This window comes from Channa argus, chromosome 9 (assembly GCF_033026475.1).
Source record: "Channa argus isolate prfri chromosome 9, Channa argus male v1.0, whole genome shotgun sequence".
In the NCBI taxonomy this organism is placed as follows: Eukaryota; Metazoa; Chordata; class Actinopteri; order Anabantiformes; family Channidae; genus Channa; species Channa argus.
In genome coordinates, this window is record NC_090205.1 from 3,901,037 (window position 1) to 3,921,934 (window position 20,898).

The 20,898-nt window shown below is 42.0% G+C and overlaps 1 protein-coding gene across 2 annotated transcripts in view; it reads left to right on the top strand.

The window, feature by feature from the left end:
* The window catches only part of LOC137132600 (SH3 domain-binding protein 4), a 32,056-nt gene extending 11,158 nt beyond the window's left edge, over nucleotides 1-20,898 (top strand). For both annotated transcript variants that reach the window (XM_067515364.1, XM_067515365.1), the window contains exons 2-5: nucleotides 4,670-4,894; nucleotides 5,771-8,133; nucleotides 18,809-18,997; nucleotides 19,189-20,898. In XM_067515364.1, the coding sequence (XP_067371465.1) occupies nucleotides 4,771-4,894; nucleotides 5,771-8,133; nucleotides 18,809-18,997; nucleotides 19,189-19,413 (2,901 nt within the window). In that variant the 5' untranslated portion in view covers nucleotides 4,670-4,770 and the 3' untranslated portion in view covers nucleotides 19,414-20,898. The remainder of the gene's footprint in view (nucleotides 1-4,669; nucleotides 4,895-5,770; nucleotides 8,134-18,808; nucleotides 18,998-19,188) is intronic.

Below are 20,898 nucleotides of genomic sequence, written 5' to 3' on the forward strand. Positions count from 1 at the left end.
AACTTAAACGTTTTCATCATGACAGTCAGGAAAAACGTTGCTCACACACACTAACGTGGATACGAAGCAGCTGGGCTCTGGTGGTGGGATGTTGAGCATGTTACTAACTGGACAGTCACTTTCGGACGTGTCCTTCAGCGCCACACACACCAACAACGGTGTACATTGTTCTTACAAGTAGATACGTAAAGACTAAGCGATACAGGAGTCAAATATACGGTTGTAGAATATTGGCCTATAATCAATACCATCTTTTTTTCTTGTTACTTCTTTTGTGCTCTGCTTGTCTTTCCCTGCAGCGTGTGTGTGTGTGCGTGTGCGTGTGCACAAGTCTGTGTGTGTGCGTCCACATCTGTGTAGAAAAACATGTCAGAACCTAGTACAACATTGCAGTCCAAAGTGTTGCTGAGTAGTTGAGTGAAAATACTACAGTTACTTTAAAAATGTTAGTTAAGTGTAGTACTTGAGCAAATGTACTTTGCTCTGAATTGGCACAAAACAAACATTTCATATAACGTGTAGTTTAAATAGAAGGTAAATTAAAATTGATGTCTAATTGAATGTAATCAGCTCGGCCTTTAATCGTACTGTATCATATCGTGGTCCATGTATCATTTGGGAGGGAGAGAGTTTTTTTTTCTTTGTCCTGCTAAAATATTATACCTAATTTGTTAATAACACATTGTAAAACTAGTCAAACTGAATTTTTAATCATCAGTTTTTCCTCGGTTTAGTTAATATTTCCTAAATGTCAGGTGTTAAACTGATTCTTAAACTTCAGTTTCTGCTGGATCGAACCCCGACTGATTGAGGCAGATTCTGCTGGAGGTTACTTCTGTCTCCTAGTGCTCGCATAGGGGGGACGTGTTGGATTTTCGATGATTGTGTTTTGAAATGCTGTAGTGTAAATAAAATGTAATCGAATTGCACTTGACCCTGGTTGGCTCTCGTCTGGGTGTTGCTGAACCTCATCTTTGGATATGTGGTGATCCTAAATTGACTTAAATGGCCACAATTAATTGTAATTTAAAAGCCTAATGTCATTTAACTTCTGATAACAGATTGACCAGTCTCTAAAACCCAAACACTAATGCCAGTTTCTGGTGGTTAGAGATTACTTACCATAATATACTCATTAGAATTAATCTCGAACCATTACAAGTTAATTTGGTTAAGTGAAAATCTAATCACATATACAAGTTTTCATCATGCATAGGTGTCAAATAATCTCAGATCGTGATGAAACTGAATTTTCTTTATGATCAGGGTCGATGTTTGCGCCCAAAATCTAACATTATCCATGAGAACAGAGCGATGGGATTTCTGTGAGGATTTCTGTTTACTCAACTTTTAGCTGCCTCTTAATGTAAAGTTGAAACCCTGCATCCTTTGAGACTCATGCGGCAAAATTACCAGTACAAACACAGAATCACACGTTAGATGTTGTTTCTGTGTTGTTGAAGTTCTAAGGAAAAAACAGCACGAGAGCTTAAGACTTTCCCTCTTGGCATAATCCCCTGATGAGACACGAAATGTTGTTCGCTGTTAATTCCACGCGTTGTAAAAGTCTGCGCTATAGGCCGAGCAATTAAACTGTGCAGAAATGTTAGGAGAGACATCCACAGGGAGGGTTTCTGTCATGTCCTTGGCCGAGGAGCTGGTGGAGCCTTATTACCAAGCAATGTGTTAATTTGCACGAGTTTTCTTGTGCTTTCTCAGGTTTACATGCAGAGCCATCCCCACCCACCATTGTTCTGTGGTGGGAGTCAAACAGTGCAGGGTGGTCAGGCTGAGACCACCCAGAGTCTACATCTGACCTCACCTCCCCCTGTTTCAAAGAGATGAGATCCAGACGTCATGCCGTCGAGGAAGCAGAGCGTGCTAACATTAGGATGGAATGAACGGAGTTTCCCTCAGGGTGTAAATGGGATCCATATATTTTTAGATCCAAGGTGCAGACAAGTGAACGCACTGCAGCGTTCGTACCAATCAAACTATTTTTAAAGGCCACTGCAGGTCAGCATGTTTCAGAGCAGCAAAGGGAAGATAAAGCAATGGGTGTCTGATGCACAACAGAAGTTGAAAAATTAAGAAGCAGAAAGCCAGAGTTTTCCATACGTTGTCAATGAAAAGTCAGCTGTGCCCCCAGATGTGCCAGCCAGAGACACGATGAGGGTAAAGTTTGAAAAGCTCAACCTGGAGACGTCAAATTTATTTTGACAAATGTCCAATATTCTCGGCTCGGCAGTTTCTGTTTTGTAAAATATTTAGTCAATCGGAAGCTGCAAGTTTCTAATTCACTTTGTCTCCCCCTACTCCATCCTCATTCAACATGGTATCTTCCATACCTGACCCAGGTAATCAGCAGTGGGTAGGGCCCGGTTGAGGACCACGGCTTAGAACACCTAGTTCAGATCATTGGTGACATTTTTCTAATGGTACCAGTGAAGAAACAGCCTTTATACTTATTTCAGACAGTAGCATAATATTGCTGTCAGATCAGTTTTTGCCATTTGCTTCTTTAAAACAAAACTCTTTTTCCTCCTGTTACAGAAGCCAAAAACATACTCTGTTTGTCCTATTGCACCTCACATTTCCCAGGTGACATTTGCACTGATACAGATGCATCATAAACTGCTTTGTTGTGCCCGGTTTATGTGTGGGCTGATACTGCAGGCTGAGATGCTGCTGTAAAGTTTATGGAGCGACACGCGCCGTAAAATAGCCGACCCTGCAGATTTCGTGTATTAAAAAGAATTAGCATCCGGGAACTGACTGTTAACGGTTCAGAAAGTGTGGCGACAATTCCTCTGAAGTCCTAAATGTCAACGCAAGACATTGGGAAGTTGTTACTTCTTGTTTTGCAACTGATTGGTCGTTTCATCCTCGGCGCTCTCACGGTAACACGCTGTAAATGTATGTAGCAGCAGGAACAACAGTATTGATTTTAGTGTGGCGGCAGCTTCCCATTGTTCTTTGTTTAGATGCCAGAACAAACTTGTTGAGCGTGACAAAACACAGATTTGACATGTTACAGTGTTTATGCACATATTCAAAATAGTTATTAAAGCTGGTGCATGCGAGCCCCCTAATGTGACAATACAACAGGTAGGAAAGAGGCATTTGAAAATCGTAACTTCATTGGATTAATTCCATTTAGTTGCTTCACCTTCAGGGTCCTGCTGCGGTGCATGCCGACCTCGTACTTCAGTCCTTGGGGAGTCGCAGAGGAAAATCAATAACATAGGTTACATTAAACTGACAAAAACAATCCATCACCTGGGGGATCATGCACCAAGGATCCCTGTGTCCATTTCAGGAAACCAAACTTCTGCACTAAGAGGTGTTTATTGAAGGTCTCACTGCAGATGAAACTTTTAATCTTGATTGGACAGCGGAGCAGTTGTGTGGCCTTTGCTAGCAGAGTTTTATAGTAAACCGAAGTCAGCTTTTTCCTGTCTGTGCAGCGCTTTTTAAACCGTGCTGACACTGTTATAAATTATGGATTGAAGTAAAAAGCTTGTTGTCTCTCAAAGCACTGTGTGTTCCACTGACCCACATCTGCTGTTTGCATTATTTATTATATAGTCTTTATATTTACATTTGCAACAAACTTATTGGAATATTTGTCTGTGTTTGCAGCAGCTAAAATCATAGCTGGGCGAGCAGCTGCAGTCTGAGGTGTGATTGGAGAATTGAAGTCTCGCCACTTAGGACATGCTACAAATGTGCAATATGTTCTGGCAGAAAACAAATAACACGCCTGCCTTATTCCAGTGAAGCATGACGGCAAGAACTGAGCTGGTGACTGGAAGAGGCTGCACATTGTAGTACAATAACATGTTAAGCAACATTATTCCTACAAAGTACGTCGTCAGCATTTAAACTGGCAAACGTTAGTTTCACCATCCAGTAACTGTTTATGGGAGTTGGTTAGTAGCTAATCTGGAACATTTCTTTATGAAGTATTTGCTCATCTCATAGTTTCTGATCACGTTAATAACCTTAACTACACTTGATCTCTTCTTAAAACCACATCACAATACAGGGCAGGTGGACTCAAAGTACAGTTGTGTCCTTTGAATAAAATGTGTGAACTAATTGTCTAATTAGATCAATCGTAGTTCCATACAGTACCATACCAACAGCTTTGTGTTAATGTTCCTGCAAATTTTATAAATGGTTCACTTTATTTCTTCATTTTGTTTCCTAATTTAAAAGGGAAACAGTATAAATGTTTCGCTCAGTTTACCAGTGTGTTAATGAGCCTAGAAATCATAGAACAGGCTAAATTTGTATAAATAAATAAACTGCTATATTTGAACATTAATCAAACATCTGCATTAATGAGCCCGATGGTGGAAAACTCCGAAATACAGTAATATGTTATTCTGTTTATCTTGATTTCAAGCTGCTGAGATGACACTAGAGGATCAAAGTTACATTTACTTTAGACTCAAGCTTATACCTTATGAGAAGGAATTCAAAAACATTCCAAATTAAAAGTGAATTAAAATACATTTCTTCAGGCGAGACAAGGTGGAGTTTCAGCATGTCAGCACATTTATAATAAGCAGGAAATAACCTCCCAAAACAGTTTGGCACTGCCTGTAAAACACACCTGTCTTTGTTTTTATCAATATGTAATTCAATATTTTCTGCCTTTTAGAGATCATGGGAGGCTGTTGACATCCAACTTGGCTACTAGTTAAAGAAAATCCATTAGAGTAGCCTGAACCCACCGTGCGGTTCACAGCGACGGGTCAGAACATGGCTGCCCACCGGATCAGAGCCACCACCAACAACAACACTTCTCTCCCACGCTGCAAGTCTGAGGGAACACTCATCGATCTCAGCGACGGAGTATCAGAAGCCAGTCTCAATGATGTCAAAGGTCAGCAAATAAATCATCAGGCAACAGTCACCACCTGAAACACTTTCTAACACAGAAACAACAACTTGACAGCGTATTTCTTCCTTTTCTCTGTGCTCTACTAACTTGTGGGTGGGCTGTGCACCAATAAGAATTTGATGGCAGGTAGTTAAAAGAAATGAATAAATAAATCAAATGTGCATTTTTATAAATGTTATTTAGTCGCTATAATGTTACAGAGAATGTTAAAGCTGAAGACAAGTTTAACATTGAAGTTTTCAGGGCATCTTACAACATTTCGATTGAATTCGTTTGGTTTATTTGTTCCTTAACGATGGGTGAATTACTCTATGTGAAACACAGAAATCTAGTTAGATCAGTGTCCACAAAAATATCAAAATGTCACATAGATGACAGCTGGTTAGTTGTCTTGTGAGCAGAAGTCCATGAAAACCACTGCACACATCGATGTTGTGTTTGTTGCTTGCGCCGTTGCCAAAGAACAGAGGTGAGAGCTGAAAGTAAAAGTAACAAGAGCCTAGTTCAGGGTGGTAGGTTTTATGCTTAAAACTTTTGAATCCTGCAGAGACCCCGTTCTTTGTTCAGTATTTCCCTTAAAGAAAAATGCTTTCAAGAAACAGCAGGAGTAGCAGACTTTCAGTTTTTGCCTGTTCTCGCCTTAGTTGAAGTTAGCTGGTAGTGACAGGCCACATCTATATGGGGGATGTGTTTTTACTAAGATTCATAATGATGATGTCCTTGGAAATGGTGCAGTTCTTATGTTTTTCTTCCCGTATTTCTGTAAGAAATAAATGCTATTCCATCAGACAAAATTTTCGGATTTGCTGTATAGGTCATGTTATCCACCTCTACCTGTTGTCCATCTTTTTTCCCCAGTGCCTTCTCCCAGTGCCTTACGACTGGATGCCACTGCCTCCTTCGGCACTGCCAGGGAAGTTGTTGCCATTAAGGACTACTGCCCATCCAGCTTCACCACTCTGAAGTTCTCCAAAGGGGACCGCCTGTATGTTCTGGACTCGTCAGGAGCAGAGTGGTGGTACGCCCACAACAACACAGAGATGGGTTACATCCCTGCAGCTTATGTGCAGCCCATAAACTTCAGAGACTCCTCCTTCAGCGACAGTGGGATGATTGACACTGTGGGAGACAGTAACGAGGAGGCAGCCAAAGAAATGGAACTTTTAGGAGAGTGGTCTGGGGTGATACTGAAACCAACCACCTTCCAAAATGGAAATCCTTTTGGAACAACCCATACCTCTACAAACCCTTTCCTAAATGGTGGTCCTCAGAGCTCGCTTGATAAGAACGGTAATAACAAATCAGTTGACCTCCTGCTGTTTGATATGCTCACTCCATTAGTGCCCAACTCCACCAGCAGCACTGCCGATATCAATGGTTTTGGCAGCGGTGTTTTTAATTTTAACCCTCTTAGTCCCACGGTAGGTGCCGGGCAAACGTTGTGCAGGGATAACCCAATTTTTAGAAGCAAACGGTCTTACAGTCTGTCTGAGCTATCCATCCTCCAGGCCCAGAACGACACCCCTCAGGCCTCCACCGGTTTCTTCGGAGGCCTTAAAGCACCTGTGCCAGAGCAGTTCAAGAGCAGGGAGGATTTCCGGACAGCTTGGCTCACCCACCGGAAGCTAGCCAGGTCGTGTCATGACCTGGACTCGCTGGGTCAGAATCCAGGCTGGGGCCAAACGCAGCCCGTGGAAACCAACATCGTCTGTCGGCTGGACAGCTCTGGGGGGGCTGTCGAGCTTCCAGACACTAACATTAGCATCCACATACCTGAGGGCCACGTAGCCTCAGGGGACACTCAGCAAATTTCAATCAAAGCTCTGCTCGACCCGCCACTAGAGCTGAACAACGACCGATGCACCACCGTCAGCCCAGTGGTTGAAATCAAACTCAGCAACATGGAGACCAAGACCACCATTACTCTAGAGATGAAAGGGTCGGTGGTGGTGAAAATGGAGAGTAGGCAGACGACCGAAGTCTTGTGTGTCAGGAGTGATTGTAAAGAGGGACCTTACACTCCCATTTCTGAGGCATACATATATGGGGACACAATCCAGGTGTGCCTGGATAACCTTGAACCCTGCATGTATGTGTGTATTGTGGCTCAATCCCAGTCCATATCTCCAAACTCCACAGTTTGGGAGCATGTTGTAAAAAAGATCACCTTGGGAGTATATGGTCCCAAACACATTCACCCGACCTTCAAGACAGTTGTGGCTCTGTTTGGCCACGATTGTGCCCCAAAGACTTTATTGGTGAGTGAGGTCGGCAAGCAGGCACAGTCTGCACCTCCAGTAGCCCTGCAGCTCTGGGGTAAACACCAGTTTGTCTTGTCCAGACCCCAGGACCTCCGTGTTGGAGTTTATTCCAACATGGCCAACTACGAGGTCAAGGCTAGTGAGCAGGCCAAAGTAGTCCGGGGCTTCCAGGTTAAACTAGGCAAAGTCAGCAGGCTTATCTATGTTATTTCCTCACGCACCACTGATGACGTCTCTGATTTCACCTTAAGAATCCAGGTCAAGGATGACCAAGATTGCATACTGGCTCAGTTTTGTGTCCAGACACCAACACCGCCACCCAAAGCAGGTCCAAAGACATCAGGGCAACGGCGCTTCTTAAAGAAGAAGGAGGTTGGTAAGATAGTCTTGTCCCCTCTTGCCATTGCGACCAAGTATCCCGTTTTTCAAGAGAGGAAGATAAACAACCAGAAATTTGGGAAGTTAATCAAAACTGTCATCCGGCAAACAAAGAATCAGTACTTGCTCGAGTACAAAAAAGGAGATTTTGTAGCATTGTTGAGCGAGGAGAAGATCAAGCTTAAGGGCCAGTTGTGGACAAAAGAATGGTACATTGGATATTATCAAGGCAAAATAGGATTCGTCCATGCAAAGAACGTGCTGGTGGTTGGCAAAGTTAAGCCTATTTACTTCACTGGGCCTGAACTTACGACGTTATTGTTACTGGATCAGATACTGAAGCCCTGTAAGTTCCTCACATACATCTACGCGTCTGTAAGAACTATACTGATGGAAAACATCGGCAACTGGCGGGCGTTCGCTGACGCTCTCGGATACATCAATCTGCCCTTGACACATTTCTGCCGCACGGAGCTGGACAGTGAACCCGAGAAGGTTGCGTCAGTCTTGGAGAAACTGAAGGAGGACTGCAACAATACAGAGAGCAAAGAGAGGAAGTCCTTCCAGAAAGAACTCCTGACGGTGAGTTAGAGCCGTTGGCTTACTCCTGTGTTGCAGCGACTGCATTTTGTCCGAGCCACTAATGTGAGAAAACGCTAATTGTTCCCCGCTGCTTTAAACTTTAAGTCTCAAATTAATGTGTTGTGTCATTCATGTGTCCACTTCCATAGGCCTTTATTTCTGTCTGTGTCCTCTTGGTAGGGCATTTCTCTCAGAGCACAATTCTTCCTTTCTCCTGTTATCTACCCACAAGTGCTTTAGGCTCAGGCTGTGGTCCAGTCTGATAATTCTGCTGGGAGTAAAGTCGATTACTGCTGTGTCGGCATTGAAGTCCTGAGGAACTGTGGTCGAGCAGCAGAATACTTTGTCCTCATGCAGTATCGCTCTGAGTCACTTGTTAGTGTGCAGTGTGCGTACAACTTTTCGATCTTAGAAATTCAATCCCACCAGGCTGCTGTGATCATTTTTTATCTTTATGTACACATGAATCAAAACCCTTAGAAGCAAAACTTTGTCCTTTGTGTTTATGTAAAAAAGAAACGGATCGACAGGCAAATTCAGAGCATTGATATCAGTAAACACTTGGAAATCAGAGCCACTGGAACTTGTCATCAATAAACTAACCTTTCATCCCGTAAACTGCACTTTCCACAAAGCATTGGGCTGTAATTAAGGTATCTTAACATTTTGTCTAGCGTGCCTTTAATCTTAAGTGAACAGATGTGTCCCCAGCAGACGAATAGGCCAGTTCACGCTTCATGCTTTTCTTGTTTCACTATATTCAACTTCCCGTCAAAGTAGCCAAAATGCTGAGCCGTGTTCGCTGTAAATGTGCAAACCCACTCTTTCTGGCATTTAGTTGTGCATCTTCTGTCATGGAAATGTGGATTTTCAGCGTTGCCTCGAGGCAGGCAGGGTAGCAGTTCTCATCCTGAGATGCCTAAACTCTTAAACGCCATCATATCCAGCGTGAGTTATGCATTTTCATTTTATTTTGTGGGTCTCTTTGACTGCTACAGGGTTTTCTTCGAGTGGAACCTCTCCTGGTGCACTTATACTACTGATCCTACACTTTGTTTCTCTGTCAGCACAATATCCTCCTGAGAGTTTCTGTCAGAGGTCATGGATGTAGTGCAGCTGAAGTAACATGGAGCAGAAACACTGTAATTTGAGTGAAGCTGTAAACACTAGTTAGAACCATTTATAGACAGAGAAACTGCACGATGTAAAAGAACATAATAAAAAGGTGGCGGCTAAAAATATGCCCTTTCTGGGATCGAGTACAGTACAATTCATTTCTGAATACAAGAGTGTGTTATTTCTAAACTGCTGGTTACTGTAGGGACAATCAAAGCACACAGTAATCTAGCAAATTTGAAATCGGGAAGGCTTTTTGTTTAATGGACACAAATATGCTGCTTCTGCAAACATCTGATCGTCCAATGAGAAGTGGAGTTTGTTGCATGTGTGGGCTTCTGTCTGATGACATCCTCATCTTCCTGTCCTGCTGCCAGTGAACCGTTTGCTTTTGTCAGAGGGGACGGTCTCCTCTGATTTGCTGGCGTGTGATTTGACAGGGACGTTGTCTATATTTAGAAGAAAGTGAACCAAATCAAAAGCACTGTGGTCACGGCAAAGAGCTGCCTTTGTGTTCAAATGTCTGGTCTGCTTTGATTGTTGCTGGAGAAAGGGACCATCCGTGGGGTATATGCACACCGCAGATGTAGCCATCCCTTCCTTGTTTTTTGTCTTTTCAACAGATTCTGAAGCTCAGGGCAGTGTCAGAGGATATGAGCACGTTGAATGTGTTAGCAGTGGCCAGAGAGAGATTCTATAAGGCAGAACAAATAGGAATACGAAACATTATCGCAAAAGTGTTTACTGTAAGAGCCACATGCAAACTAAACTGGAATCTTGTAATATTGACCTGTGTAACAGAAGCAGAAGGGCGTAAAAATTCAAAAAAAGTCAATGAGACTGATGCTCGGTCTTTCTTACAGCTCAATGGACAACTGAGAATGTGGACGAATCATTTTTTATTACAGGCTGCTCTTGGAATGTAAAGACTTCTCTTCACCACCAACTTGTTGCATGTCAAACATTAATCAAAAATGAACAATTGTACTTTATTTACTGTATAATTATATTCAAGAGCATAGATTTAATTATATTAATGACGCCTCACTCTAGGGCCATAATCAGGCCAAACTTCCCACTTATACTAGAAAATATTTGTGTTGTTGGCTTAAGGGGATTATTATTTATAGTTAAATGTAATAAGTACTTGTTTGCATTATCATCAGTATGTATATTATGAGTATGGATAATTCCATCTGTAGATTTGTCTTTAGCAGTGAGCCATGATAAGCCTGCAATGGCAGTGTGAACAAACTAAACAGCACCCACAGGCTGAGATCCATCAAGTGTCACTGTGCCAGCTATGTGATGTCTCCAAGCCTCTGTCATTACACACACACACACACACACACACACACCTGTGGGAAAGTAGAACAGAGGGCAGCTGAGTGTGCCTCCAGTCAACTACACATTTGTTTCGTTATTTGTATTTATTCTCGGAGCTGCTTAACAAGTTTGATCTTATCTCATCTTATTTCATAGTGAAAACAAAGCGGTTGTTATAGGAGTTTGTAGGATTATTCACGTGTATAATTTTACCAGTACAAACAGTGCAGTACTTTCTAAGCCAATGAAGTAGCAGTGTCACATATACCAACGAGGTTGAATCGGTTCTGGTTTATGTAGGATGTATTTTTTTCCCAGTTAAAACGAAAAGCCATAGCTGGTTTCTTCACTTCCCCAACTCGCCAACAGCTCTGCACTACTTTTTCATATCTCTGCTCGTCCTCTCTGATGCTGCAACTGCCACCAAGTAAATTATGTAAGTGATGTTGAATTTGTTCACAAACGTTACAGATGAATGCATAATTTCTCAGCTGATCAAAACACACTGACAGTTTTGCTTCTGTCTACGAACTCTACTAGTGCACATCTTTGACGGCATAAAAAAACCAAAAAAAGTTACTTACCCACTGGTTTGGTGCGGCCTTATGAGAAGACTACAAAACATTTCCATCTGGTTCAGTTTTGTGTCCGTTCTTTTGTCCCTTTGTGCATGTTTCTGATCCTTTAGGCCTTGTTCTACATTTTTAATTCAAATTGCAACTTTTGCTATGGTTATTTTGGGTCTTTTAATCAAGAAATATGATCAGGACCATCTCTGTCTTCCGGGTCAAAGGTCACCAAAGCTTGACACCAAGTAATTAACTTCACCAACTTCTATTAAATTCACTGATCACTGTTTCATTTTTAGATGTGGTTTAAAATGTCTTTTTAGTGTTTTGTGACCTAATTTGAGCTCAGATCAGTCGACTGATCTTTGCCACGGACAAATTCAAGTTAAAAATAATTATGATTATGTTCTCGCATTGTTCCAGTCTGGATGTTTTAATAACATCTGTGTGAAATAAGTCATGTATGAATCTGCCTCTGGGCTTGTGATGTGAGCCTTGTTGTTTTGTGAGGAGCTTGTGTTGTTTTGTCGTCAATGGATGATGGAAAGGTTCCAGGTTGTGTCTGCTGGATCTTAGGCCTGCAGATGTTTCCTGCTCCATTGTTCGTAAATGAAACAGAAGCTCGAGTTGTGGACCTGCAGGCGCCTGCAGCCCATGCGACCCACCCCTTGTAGTTCCCATAATCCTCTTTGACCCTTTCTGCTGTATGATCGGACCCCCAGTCTGTTACGTAATACTGTAAATAAGAATATCAGTTAGCCAGCAGATGGCTGCACTACAGATTTACAGTTTACACAGTTTGTTTGATTTAGTATTAATTATTAATGAGCAACTCATGTTCTTTTCATGCTAGTGCATAAATTAAAAACTGTTTTGGAAGATACAGTAGCTAGTGTCCTGTGGTTTTCAGCCACATTTCAACCATCTGACCAGAACATCTGCTACAGTGACAATGCAGACCTCTAAATGTATTCAGACACTCGCAGAGGGGCAAATAACACATGTCAGGGTGAAATTCAAATCTATATTTTATTATTATATATATTTAATTGACACAAAGACAAAGTAATTTGATCCAATATAGGACATTTTGAATCATATTTCTGACTTTCAATATGTGATTTGGTTGTTGTAAATTTAGTTGTAAGGGTCCTTTGCAATACTGCTTATGGATAAAACAAAAACAAAATTGCTTCCCTTTATTATTATTTTACTAGCTGTAACTCTTTAAACACTGTATGCTATTATAACCCCACTTTCACTTCCTGACTAAAATCCACATGGTTGAAATGACAAACTGTTGTTGTAGAAATACCAATGTCTTCTCTCAACAAACACTTTCTGCTTCACTGGGCTCAAACAGAAAACAAGAGTGTATATTTAAGTGTGGGACTGTTTTTGCATGAATAACTTCTTTAACACCACCCAAATGTCATGTGACCGGTATAAATAGTCTGTGAGTGAGTATAACTCTGCATATGTCCTGCAGGGAGGAAAGGGGGCACTTTGTTATATGTGTAATAACTATTGATCAAATTATTATGTCTATTGTTACCGATTGCATAATGTGAAGCGATCGCACGATTTGAACCACTCAATACTGAAGTGACTGGGGTGGTTCTGGGCAGGTCTTTACACGTCCTCCATAACTCAGTCTCTCACTCACTGCTGCTGATACCTTTGGGGGTTGGGACTGATATTAAAAATGAAAAACAAAGAGTCATTCATCGTCTCTCTGTCTCTCTCGTGTCCTAAATTGACCCTCCACACATTCATTTTTTACACTGCAATGCCTGTAACATCTACTCAGAGCCCTTTCACCACATCATGGCCAAAAAATCATTCATGAAAAAATAAGTGAGTGAATATCATCACCGCACTGATGTTTTCATCATTTAAATTTCTTAGAATTTTAAATATATTTGACCCAAAACACAGAATATAGATGTGTTTCTTCACAAATACAATTTGTGACTCTCATTTTGATCTATTATTTATGCTGATTATGTTCTTAATTATTATAAAAACATTCTGTCCAAAGTTTTCTGTAGTTTAGTGATGCGCATGCTGGAACTAAGTCATGTTTGATCTCAAAACATGACTGCAACCTTAAATTAAACAAGCAATACAAAGCAGAAAACTCCAAACCTTCTTGTTGTACTTACTTTTTTCCAGCACAGTATTTTAAACTACACATTTATGGATTTACTCAGATCATTTCTTTGTTTGAGTTGTTTTTGTTGTTATAAAGTAATGTACAAAGTATTGGGGTTTTGGACTGTTGGTTGAAGGAATAATGACACCACCTTGGGTTGTGGGAATTTTATCAACCAAAACACTCAGTTAAACGAGAAAATAGTCGACGTATTAAGGGATAATGAAAATCCTAAGTTGCGGTCTTATAGCAGCCTGACTCCCACTTGGAGCTTTCCTCCTCCTCTTCAGTCTGAATTCCTCCAACCCTTCTGTTAGTGGGGAAAGAGAAGCACCAGGGAAAACCCTCTTCTCCTCCGTCCTTCTGTTCTTCCTCCCCTTGTTGCAGACAGACACCTGTGTACCGACTGCAGATTTAAAAAGAAATCTTGAAGCATGAGCCGGCGGAGGTGGAACCTTTGTTGTTTCTCTGTGCTAAAAAGGGGATTTTCGCTTCAAATCTTCCACTCAGCTCTGCTGCAGAGCATCTGACCCTCCTGGATTTTTGCAGTGAGATCAGTGGAAGACAGAGCCTGGGAAAAATAATAATAATAACATCCTATTTCTAGATAAGAATAATGTGCGATTAGCTTTCTGTTTTGCCATTTTTGTACACAGACATTTTTCCCCCCCTCACTGTCAGCGCCTCCCTCCTCTTTGTTATGTTCCTTCTTTACTTCCTCTTCTCCTCTCCTTCAGTGGTTGGGTGTGGTGAGCTGCTGCTTTTGGAATAATTCATAGAACAACAGAGCCCTCACTCCACGGAGATTGTGCTATGTCTGGGAATGTTCAAGTTATTTCTGAGCCAGTCTGTGAAGAGTAAAGACGGTTCACGTGTAGGATGAAACGTCACAACCAGCAACCACAATCTTTACTCTCTCCTAGCATCTCCAGGTTTTGGGTTTTCAGGGTTATTTCATAAAATGATAGAGAAATTAGATGTCGAGTTTAAAGCCAAACTAGAAAAGGAATGGAATTGCAAAGCCACGGAGCAGCTGAGGCTGAGAAAGAAAATGGGAAAGGTGGCGCAAGTCAGATGGAAAATGAAGATGGGATAGAAAAATAATCAAAAGGAGATTGAAGTGGAGATATCGAGTGTGTTTTGTTGCTGAGAGAAAACCAGAAATGGGATGACACAAGACACAAGTCGTTTGTCACAAACCTCAGTGCTCCCCATACCAATGATTCAGGACTGCCATTTTCTTCGATTGTAAAAGAAGCGTGTGTGTGTGTGTGTGTTTATTTGTTTCGGTGTGTAACGACGGGCACGATGGAACCGCCCGCTTCATCTCCCCATCAACGTTATCTATGAAAAAATGTCTGCAGGAATTTTCTTCTCGTCTTGACGAGCAGATGATTTATGCAGCGGGGGGAGCTGCAGGGCTTCAGAGCGCTGACTGCTGAGCTGGTGAAACAAACTCTGTGGCATTTAGCTAAAACACACACACACACACACACACACACAGTCCCATAACCTATCCAAATAGACCAGCTGACATTTTAGGAAAATGCAGCACAGCATTTAATTCCAGAGTCACAGAGCATTGTCGTGCGCTGTGGAAGATGTTTAAATTGCATTTTCGACAGCGCACCCAGCTACATCCACAGCAGGACACTTATTAGTTTAAAATCAGGCTGTGATGTTCCGTGATAAATACTTTACAACATGCCATCAAAAATTTATAGCATTCAGAATTGATTTAGAGCAGTATGAAGTGCAGCTTCACAAAACTTACGAACTGAGTGTTGCAATGCAAAAATTTAACTGTGAACACATTGGGGAGAACAGACAGGAAAAGGGCCACAGCTTTATATTGTGAGCCACACTACCGAAGCAAGTGAGGCATCATTTCTGACGATTTCCATTCTTTTTGTGGCTGTAAAAAATATCCAACCTTCTACTTTTGTGTGTGTGAGAATCATACTAAACAAAATACATTTATTTAATACAAGCTGGGCATGTGGTAAAAAGTATTCACCCTGGGTAGGGGTACAGAGCTCCACAGGTCCACAGTGAGAGACATGGTCTCCAAATGAAGAAGACAATAGTGAACGAGACAAGAATTAGTCTAACGCCTTGGAGGCGACTCATCCAGGAACTCGCCAAAAATCCAAAGAAAACATTTATAGATCTGTGGCCTCACATCAGTAAAGGTCAGTTTTCATGAACCAAGTATCTGAAATAAATGGGGTAGTAATGGCATCATAAGAGAATATTAAAAACCACTGCTAAGTCAGAAGAAACTGCCATAACACACAATCTTCTCGGAATCAATAAGTCGAAAGTTGAACTGTTGAGAAGATGAGGGTCCTGTTAATTCTGGTGGACACCAAACACTCCACACCTTTGCTGCATCAGGGTAATTTGTTATGACTGGGAGAAACATGAAGTCTGAGGGAGAACTTCAGCTCATCAGTGTGTGATCGAAGCTGATCCACATCTGGATTATACAGCAAGACAATGATCCCAAGTCTGGTAATGGAGGCTTGTTGCAACGAGCGGGTTTATTCACCTGCTATAGTTTGACTGGACTATTGTTCGCCAACGGCAGACACAGCGAAGTGTGGGGGGATATTTTTCTGACCCAGTAGATTACATTAAATAATGCAGTAAGTAATCAGGAAACTGAGGCCGCAGTGATCAGCTTCTGTGTTTTGTTTAACATTCATAACCCGGTTTCCCCTGGAATCAAATTGCCCGGCCGTCACCAACCTCCTGCTCCTGGCAAAGGGAAATGTCGAGCTCAGAATGGCTGCAACTGAAAAAAACAAAAACTTTTTGGATTGGTTTTACAAGCCATTAGGTTGCTTTTGTTTTATGTTTGATTTTTTTTTGTTAAGTTTTTCTCTATCACAGTAAAATGTTAAAGACTCATCGTACTGAACTCGGAAATTGAGACTGAATGACCCACTTTTCCTCTCATTATGTTTAAAATGTATTTACCATAAAGCAGGGCTAGTAAACCAATCTTTGTTTCGGTTTCTGCTGGACTCAAGATGGATCTGATTGGCTGTTGCCGGGTTACTGCTTGTCCCTGTGTCAGGTTATTTGCATAAAGTTCAGCCTTCCCTGGCTTCGCTTTGTAGGGCAAGGCCAGGTGATCCAACTTGTTGGATGTACTTAACAGAATAAGCAGTTTATAAAGTAATTGTATAGAAATAGTAACATTAAAGGGATAAGAGCCATGTTGATGTCATGAAAAATGACAGGAAGAGAGAATGTGCTTGGATTTTGTCCTTCTTCTTTGTGTGTTTCTTTTTGGACGGATAAACATTTTGACTTGGGCACCACCCAAAGCGTTACGTGACCCGCGGTTCCTCGCGTGCTGTTGTAGTCCGATAGGTGTGGCATGAGTGGAGCATCCACCTATTCATGTTTACACTGTTTCAAAATGTTTGCTGGATACTGTCAATCCAAATGCATTATTCAGAATAAACAAAGTGTCATGTTGTTACGCAGCAGCACTTTTGTCCGAATCGGTTTTAAGACAGGAAGTGATGTTTATTTCGGCAAGGATTTCCTGTCGTTATCCAGTGAGGAAACAGGTACTTCTCAAAGAGTTCCTCTTTCCTGTAGCATCCTCAAAGACCCAGAAACAAAAGAAATGTTCTGCGATGTTGCCGCAGTCAGTCACTAAGCCAGAACAAAACTTCCCTTGAATTTGTCCAAACCTGGCAGCTCTGCCTTCACAGAGAACACTCGCTCTGATTGGTCGGAAGCCGTCGGTATCTCATCCTCTGGTGTCACGTCAGATTAAATGAGACTGCTGGAGCATGGCGTCTGCATTCCTCGTCCCCCCCAACCCCCTTCATCATCGTCCTCCTCCTCACATCCTGTCGTTCCACACATTCCTGCATGTGGGACTGAAGCCCAAAGTGGAGCTTTAAGTTCACCTTCATTCTGTTGATTCTGCAAGTCAGAGGCTGAGTTGTTGGGAAATAGGACAATATTTGACAGTGAGAGGATTTAATCATTCCCACATTCTCATGTGAAGAAATTTATTGTGTGGGTACATTTTTGGGAAGGTGGAGGAGGTTTTTGAAAATGTCAGGCTAGCATTTGAAGTTGAGACCATTTTGTTGGGATATTTATAGAAATCATTCATAAAAAGAGGACTTTTTTTGGAAACAAAGATGTTTAGAGACCTGAGGCCTTTTTAGTAAATGACACCTTGTTGTTCGAAGCAGAACATTTGTGTTAGTACTGTTATTTTTGCTAGAATTTGACTTTTCTTATTATATGATTTACTTATTTTAATAATCTGCTAGGTCCTCTTACAAGAAGAAAAGTCTGATTTGTGGAATATTGTATCATTGTTTATAATTTCTAGGCATCAGTGAGCTGCAATTACTCCACTGGGAGAGACTGGATGTGTGCAACTGCATGGTTGGACATAATTGTGACGTGAGACTGGACATTTGTGCTTTGCAGTTTTGGTCTTGGTTTTAGACCAGTCCATCGCTACGTTTCTGTCATTGCTTTTTGCCTTTTGTGAAACACTTTGGATTAAAAAAAATAAACATTAGTATTGACATTATAACTTGGATTAGTGTGCAGCTGTGAGTAAATGCGACGCATGAAGGCATTTGTCTCCGTCAGTGCAAATGCACTTGTATTTGCATGTTGCACATTTGTATGTGCAAATTGCTGCCGGTCGTCTCCGCTGGAGGAACAGACGGAACTTTCCCACGCTAACAAACATGAGGCGTCCAGGCAGAATTGGAGGAGACAGACAGGTTGCAGGGGGTGATGGGAGGAGCTTGCTTCATGTCCTGACCGGTTAGCAACTTGGCACGTTTAGTTTTTTTTTGTTTTGTTTTTTTCTATTGCCTGAAAGGGGCTGAGGATAGAGAGAGTGTCCAATGAAGCTTGACAATTATTATTCATTACTGACCCTGATGTTTTCTTGAATGCCAAACTTCACTAAATCCTCAGTATTTAGCCTTTAAGAGATGCTAACAGGGCTTTAGACTAAAATATGGTTCAACGCTGCACTTCATCATTGTCTGTACTGCATCTCTGCTGTATCACGGGTTACCAGGCATTTTCCCTCCCTCGATTCAGATGTGACATAAATCCTGAGTGGTGCTGCTGAAGCAATGCCAGGCTCTTTATTTCTATTTCCACCAGAAAGCATCTGAAAAATGCACAAAGCTGAGATTTGCAGGGGGGGGATTGAGGAGGCAGCCAGTGGAAAATAACAGAGGATAAAGTCGATGGAATGCAACCTGTAGATGAACATTTATTAGTTTGTTTGTACTTTGTTGTTTCAGTCAAACTTTGACGTCTGCTGAGTTTCAGTGTTCACCAGGTTCTGGACTGATTTTCTTTTGAAACTCAACTTAGTTTGCTTAACGAATCGGGGGCCACGTAACATCTTAATCTCCACACACCCCTCGATCATTAGAACATCGTTTCATGCTGTACATTTCACTACATGTTTATTTTCTCTTGTGCTCTTTGTCTGCAGGCTTTGTTGAAGATGGACTGTCAGGGTCTTGTGGCCAGACTGGTCATGGACTTTGTCCTCCTGACCACGGCTGTGGAGTTGGCCGGCCGTTGGAGGGAGCTGGCTGAGAGGCTGGCAAAGGTTTCACGCCAGCAGATGGACGCTTACGAGGCGCCACACCGCGACAAGAACGGAGTGGTGGACAGTGAGGTTTGGGACATAAATGCTGTTATTTTGGCCACAGTACCCGAGATGGAAATGCAAATATTTAGTTTGGTCAGAGACACCTCCGGGAATTTTTAGCAAATGGTTTATACAGTTGCAGTGCACAACCACGAGGTGTGGTGGTGGCAGCTGATGTGTTTTTGTCATGAGGTGAAATGTCTCCTCTCTGTCTCCAGGCCATGTGGAAGCCAGCTTATGACTTCCTGGTCACGTGGGCTGCCCAGATCGGTGACAGCTACAGGGACGTGATCCAAGAGCTGCACATGGGCCTGGACAAGATGAAGAACCCCATCACCAAGCGCTGGAAGCACCTGACCGGCACGCTCATCCTGGTCAACTGCCTGGACGCCCTGCGGAGCTCTGCGTTCAGCCCCGCCGCTCAGGACGACTGCGCCATCTAAACTCTGTCCTCGTTCCCGCTGGTGTCTCCTCGCTCACGCGGAGCACTTTATCGTAACGCAGTTTGAAATGTTGCATACCAGCTGTCCGCTCACTCCGAATGCCACTCCTGCTGTTTGTATGTTGCTGTTCTGTCCCTGCAGCTGTGCTTTAAGCTCCTGGTTCCCAGACCTCCCCCAAAGCAGACAACGCAGTGATGTATGGAGCTCACAGTGTTCGCAAGGACTCTTTTAATAGTTTCTGTCTCGCATAGTTATGTATTTTTATACTCTTATTATAGCACAGCATTTTTAAAGCAACACTTTGAACCCTTTTGGTTAAGAACTGTGTTTGGAACAAGTTGGACACTTTTACAAGAAAAGAAACTTAGATATTTTATGCTTGCTACCATAGCCGTGCCATGTGTCAAATCTATTTATTTCTACCAGAAAAGAAAATCACTGTTTTGTTTCATGTTCAGGTTCTCGCTCACTGTGGTCCCGTCTCATTTCTGACACCCAAATTTCTGCTGTCTTTTCAAAGGCCTAGCACAAAGAAAAGTGAATAAATGTGTTGATCCTTCACATCAGGTTTTAGTTAAGCTCTCCACTGGCGCTTAAAACAAGTCGATTAGTTTAACAAACAGAACATTAATAATCTGCAGATTTAATAGTGAATTAATAAAAAGGTTTTTGCTGTTGCGTACGAATGGTCGGACAGAAAGAATAATCCAAAATCCAATTAAAAAAAAAAAACATGTAGACATGCTTCACAGTTTATTGTACTAAATTTGACAGTTAAGATTTGACAATCTCAAATCGAGGTCCACTTATTCTCTTTGGTCTGGTACTTTTGACTGTTTCACACATTGTTCATCAGAAGCTTAGCTTTGCTCCAATAATGAGGCCACATGATGATATTTTATTTAATTTTTTTTGTATTTTCAGTTGTAACCAGCAGTCAAATCTAAAGTCTTCAGAGAGAAGTGTTTCCTTACGTATGAAGAACCAAATAAACAGAGCAACCTTCTGTCAATCAGGGACATTTGGACTTTTCCAAACTCCCGTTTAATTTTGATGATCGAAGCTTTGTAATCCAGTAACTGCATGTCCTGTACTCATTCTAATTTGAGATCAGCTTGATATTGCTCTGTTCTCATTGAAGTGTTGGATACAGTTTCCCACGTAGCTGGGAAGGGTGCAACATCGCTGTCTTGAATTTGCCCCAAGAAGTGATTTGATATTTGCGCTCATTTGCAATTCAAGTAACTCTTGTCCTTGCAAGCCTTTGTGCACATTGAGTCATTTGGCAAGTGCTTTTGTCCAAAGTGACCTCACACTCATACACACCACGAGCAACCTGAGGTTCGTCGTCATGCCCAAGGACACTTCCCTGGCTCCTCCGGACGTCAAACCTCTAACCCTGCAGCCAGTGGACAACCTGCTCTAACTGTTGAGTCACGGCTGTGGAATCTGCTCAGGTGGTTCGTTTGTTCAGCAACAACAACA